Source organism: Cupressus sempervirens, chromosome 5, assembly GCF_028749045.1.
Source record: "Cupressus sempervirens isolate cs-2001-9-10 chromosome 5, ASM2874904v1, whole genome shotgun sequence".
Classification (NCBI taxonomy): domain Eukaryota; kingdom Viridiplantae; phylum Streptophyta; class Pinopsida; order Cupressales; family Cupressaceae; genus Cupressus; species Cupressus sempervirens.
This window is the reverse complement of record NC_143122.1, coordinates 355134770-355139923: the sequence shown is the minus strand read 5'-3', so window position 1 is coordinate 355139923 and position 5154 is coordinate 355134770. Positions and strand designations below refer to the sequence as shown.

The 5154-nt window shown below is 37.4% G+C and overlaps 1 protein-coding gene across 1 annotated transcript; it reads left to right on the top strand.

Annotated features, from left to right (window-relative positions):
- Positions 1-1619: 1619 nt before the first annotated feature.
- LOC149556197 (RNI-like superfamily protein) lies at positions 1620-4894 on the top strand. Its single transcript, XM_089830329.1, has 2 exons — positions 1620-1955; positions 3043-4894. The coding sequence occupies exon 2, from the start codon at positions 3112-3114 to the stop codon at positions 4516-4518; it is 1407 nt and encodes a 468-aa protein (XP_089686455.1). The 5' UTR covers positions 1620-1955; positions 3043-3111; the 3' UTR covers positions 4519-4894.
- The last annotated feature ends 260 nt before the right edge of the window (positions 4895-5154 follow it).

The window sequence follows — 5154 nt, the reverse complement described above, 5'->3', positions numbered from 1 at the left end:
TTGTTCATGTTCGACATCTCCGAAGAAATATAGGTTGCCATAAAATTCAAGTTATTCAAAAATTGATAATTGACTATAGTCTATTACATATATTTATCTAAATAGTATTCATTGGTTGTACAACCTACACTTTAATATATAGATGTCCTAAGTCTCCCTGGTTATTGTATTGGTCCTAGTTGATAACTGACCACTAATAGTGTAACTTGTATCTACCACATATAAGAATGAACTAAAATTACAGAGAACAGATAGATAAGGATCTGAGTTACTTACCTTTGGCTAAAATGCAGTCGTCGCACTCGCAACTCGCTCAACAATGATTTCGGCAGTATGAGAAATTGAGACTTCTCTATTGAATACTGATTGGAATTGAGACAACTTATTGATCTATGAATGTATTTATACCACTCTTTTGTGGCGAAATCCGCAGGAATATTATAGTGCACACCAAATATTTTGCGAAGCACTGTGTAAGAAAAACCTGTATTCTGAAATTTCCAAGGCATATATGGTTCGTCCATTATGCAACCATGCATAATATAGTTGGTGAAATTGAATTTGTGTGGACATGTGTTTGTATATTTGGGGGACGAATGTTGTCCCTCTCCTAAAATAGTTTTTAAAACCAAGGGCAAATTGAGGCTGTCCAAAAATATCCGCTTGGGTAAACATAGGTGAATGTGTTTAATTTTTCATGTGTCAAAAATATTTTTGATTGGCTATTTCATTTCGAAACACGATCCAATGACATAAATCCTCTGGCGATGGGCCCAGGGGTTTGACTTATATTTGGTAAACTTGGGGTGACATGCCAACCTACATATGTGTAAAAAAATTTGCCAAATCGACATTGGTCGCTGGACAACAATTGCCATTTTGCGAATATTGGCCACTATAGTGAACCCTGTAGGTAAACCACTTATGTTTTGCAATTAACATGTCTTGGTTCAAATGACAAGAAGATAGGGAAATTGAATGTGTTTGTATTAAGATTTTGGGAGACTTGAGGTGGAAGTAAGGTGAAATGACGTGCAATTAATTCCATTGCAAGGAGAAGTAATGGGTGACAACAACTCAAAAATGTGCTCAAGTTGTTTTGAATGGTTGCCACATAATTGAATGTCATATGACCACTATCACATTTTACACAATAGTGCGTGCAACTTCACAATGTGGGCAAGCACACGTCTCAGTCAATACACCAAAATGCCCAAACATGGACACCTTCGATGCTGATGTATCACACACGTGACAAACCTCATCCAACCTCTCATTTTTGTGTGTTTTCTATTAAACAACTTGGTTGTCTATATGACTAGGATTTTTTTTTAACTTTCGAATTGATGTGGCACTCCACATAGACTCCCATAGTTAAGGTTTACACACTATACCATCCCTCACCAATATAAAATGAAGTTCTATAACCAATCATATTGTCAAATGCTTTATTTTAAAATATTTTTTATCAAAAAAAATTATAACTTTACTTATAGCATACGTTAATTAAAGGGAAAAAAATTAACCTATAATATACCAACAATTAATAAGTAAAATACGCCGCAACGAGAAAGTCCCATAGGCCTATAAAATACTCTTCGCACGAACTTGCCCTTTACGTTTAGATCCTCATGCACGGGCATTTAATTTCGCTAATTAAAAATATATATACAGAAGATGCTCTTCGGAAAAATCTATTAGCAGCTTGGATTTTCTGTCCTGGGTAATTATTGAAAGGCCGTTGAATTGATATTTGATATGAATGAAGTGACGTCATTAAAGCGTGGGGAGAAGCATCTTCAAAGGAATTAAATTAGCATCTTAAGGGTTTTGAAAGACATGTAGCATGGATTCCAAGCCAAGATGCAGCTTGAAGGAATGATTAGACAGATGGTGTATTAATGGTCTGGGGCTGTTCGTTCTGCAGTCCGCAATTTACAAATAAGGATTACGAGGTATGTATACATTTTCTTGATGGCTTCCAATGTGAGTATTTACTGTGTATTTGTCAATCTGATCCCGTGTATATTTGTGCGTGAAAATCTCTGTAGCTTGGCTTGTTGGTGGTTTTATGTATATCTTGGCATATGCTTATTGCTTGTTTTATTCTGATATGGGTATCTTTGTGTTTCTTGCATCTTCTTAATTGTTAATTTTTTCTTTGTATTTGTTATTGACAAATTGCCCTTGCTGAATGCCATCCAGAGATAGCACCTACCTTCACTTACTATAGAGTTGCATGTTTTCGGTTTATTGACTCAATTGATGTTTTAGAGATATGACTCTAACATTCTTCTAGGTATTTGAACAGGAATCCGTTATGAAATTGCGAAATTTAGTAATCGAGCTCAACCTATTTGATTCTCATTTTGATTTCTTCTTTACAGTGGGGTGATTGATTTCTTGTTTTCTATGTAGGGTGCTCTTGACCTTGTTGTAATTGTGGACAGATGTGCCTACAGTTCTGTTATTCTAAAAAAACTAAAGCATGATCCAGGCTTTTTTAGACCTTTCATATTAATTGTTGTGTTTGCACGAAGGGGATAGGGGTGATGCTTGTTTCACATGGGTTCAGTCATGACCGGGAATTATGTTGTAGGCTTGAGCTTTTGCTTTGAAGTTTCAACTGATCTTTGTCAACTGCTTTCTTCTTGACAGCATTTTGGTGTTTTCTGGCTCTTTAGCTTCTTGTACGTAATCTGGGTGGTCTAAGTAGTTAGGGTCAAATTTGCTTTATATTTTTGGTATGAAGCTGTGAGCATGAGCTTTCCGTGTTGATGAACTGCCTTTTCTTACCTGTGTGAAGTCTGTATTTTTCTGATTCTTTTTTTGGGGCACCGGGTATGTCTCTGGATGAATAGTTCGGTGTCTTCAATACTAATTGTCTTCTTTGCAGATTGGCTGGCGAGTGTTTCTTATTTTGTCTGGATTCAATTAATAGCTTGGAATTCCGAGATGAGTGTATATGATCCTCTCTATATAGATGTTCATAGATGAAAGTTTGGTGATTGACTGGCCTTTGTTTTCCTGTTATGTGTGCAGTATATCTTGATGATGTGAGTGGCTGTGGCCGAATGTGTCAGAAGTTTGGAATTCTTATACGTTTTAAGCATGATGGAAGCTTTACCAGATCAGTTGGTGTGGGAAGTATTGCATCGGATTAAGAACACGTCAGAACGAAATTCTTCTGCGCTAATCTGCAAAAGATTTTATCAAATTGAGAGGGAACAACGGGAATATTTGAGAGTGGGATGTGGTTTAAGCCCTGCAAATGAGGCATTATCTGCACTTTGTATGCGGTTCCCTAACTTAGCGAAAGTGGAGATAATGTATTCTGGATGGATGTCAAGGTTAGGCAAGCAGTTGGACGATGAAGGCCTGAAAATTCTTTCAGAACATTGCCCTTGTCTCACTGATCTAACTCTCAGCTTTTGCACGTTTATTACTGATGCGGGTCTAGGGTATCTGGGTTCTTGTAAAGGACTTAAAGCGTTAGGACTGAATTTCACTCCAGGCATAACCGGTTGTGGAATATTGTCTTTGGTTGTAGGATGCAAAAATCTGTCGACGCTTCATCTGACCAGATGCCTCAATGTGAGTAGTGTAGAATGGCTTGAATATCTAGGTAGGCTTGAAAGTTTGGAAGATTTGGCAATCAAGAGCTGCCGGGCTATTGGAGAGGGCGATTTGGCTAAGCTGGGTTGTGGTTGGAGGAAGCTGAAAAGACTACAATTTGAGGTTGATACAAATTACAGGTACATGAAAGTGTATGGCCGTCTAGCTGTTGAGAGATGGCAGAGACAGTGGGTAGCGTGTGAGTCCTTAGAGGATTTGAGTCTTGTTAATTGCCTCATTAGCCCTGGTAGAGGACTTGCGTGTGTGCTTGTAAAATGTCAAGCTTTGCAAAAGCTTCATCTTGATGTGTGTGTTGGGGTGAGGGATAATGATTTGATAACTCTTGCCCAGCAGTGTACAAAGCTGAAATACTTGTCATTACGAATTCCTTCAGATTTCTCAGTTCCCATCCTGATGAGCAATCCACTAAGATTGACAGATGAGAGTTTGAAGGCCATTGCACAGAATTGCTCTGAACTAGAGTCTGTTTCAATAGCATTCTCGGATGGAGACTTCCCTTCCATGTCTTCCTTCACCCTTACTGGTATCCTTTCACTGATTGAAGGATGCCCAATCCGGGTTTTAGTGCTTGACCACGTATATTCATTCAATGACAGTGGTATGGAGGCTCTCTGTTCGGCTCGCTTTCTGAATATCCTAGAACTGATACAATGCCATGAGATTACCAATGAGGGGTTGCAACTTGTCAAACATTTTCCTTGCTTAAGCATCATTCGACTTACCAGATGTTTGGGTGTGAGCGATTTTGGGTTGAAGCCTCTAGTAGGTGCTCAAAAATTGCAGTTATTAAAGGTGGAGGACTGCCCCCAAATTTCTGAGAGGGGTACTAAAGGCACTGCAAAGGTTGTCTCTTATAGTCAAGATCTCTCATGGATGTACTGATATGAGAGTGTTGACGGGATTATTGCTCAATGTTTTTCAGAATGTTAGAATATTTCTACAGAAACAGTAGCATCTCAAGTTAATCTAGGCTCAGTTATGTGCATATTATCCAATAAAGAGCAAGATTGCTGAAAGAAATGAATTCTTCTGTCATCCACGTGACAGCATAAATAATTAATTCTTTAGTTGGCTACCTGTTGGAATATGGATGGAGAGATTTTTCATGTCGACAAGCATGCAGGTCTGTCAAGTTTGATAGTTTTCTTATATGCCAGACTAAATAATGCATCTCTGAGGATCATATTCAAACTTTAATGTAAATATCTCTACCAGTGTAATTTGTGTGGTTATTTGAAACAGTTACTTTCATATCCAATTTTTTAATAGCTGAAACCTAAACAGCTACGTGTTATTTTATTGTATATTGTATTAATTTTATTAATTAATAAGTTATGTGCCTATTTATTCAAGGATCTGAACAAAAGCATGTTTTAAGAACGCATTAATACAATTAAAAGCTTTGAACTTTTCTGACGGAAAGATTTATGAGAATATAGAACCTAGTTCTTGTGATTGCAGATTAACAAGATTTTCTTCTATAACTTAGATTATTTGTCCTTTACAGATGAAAAAGAT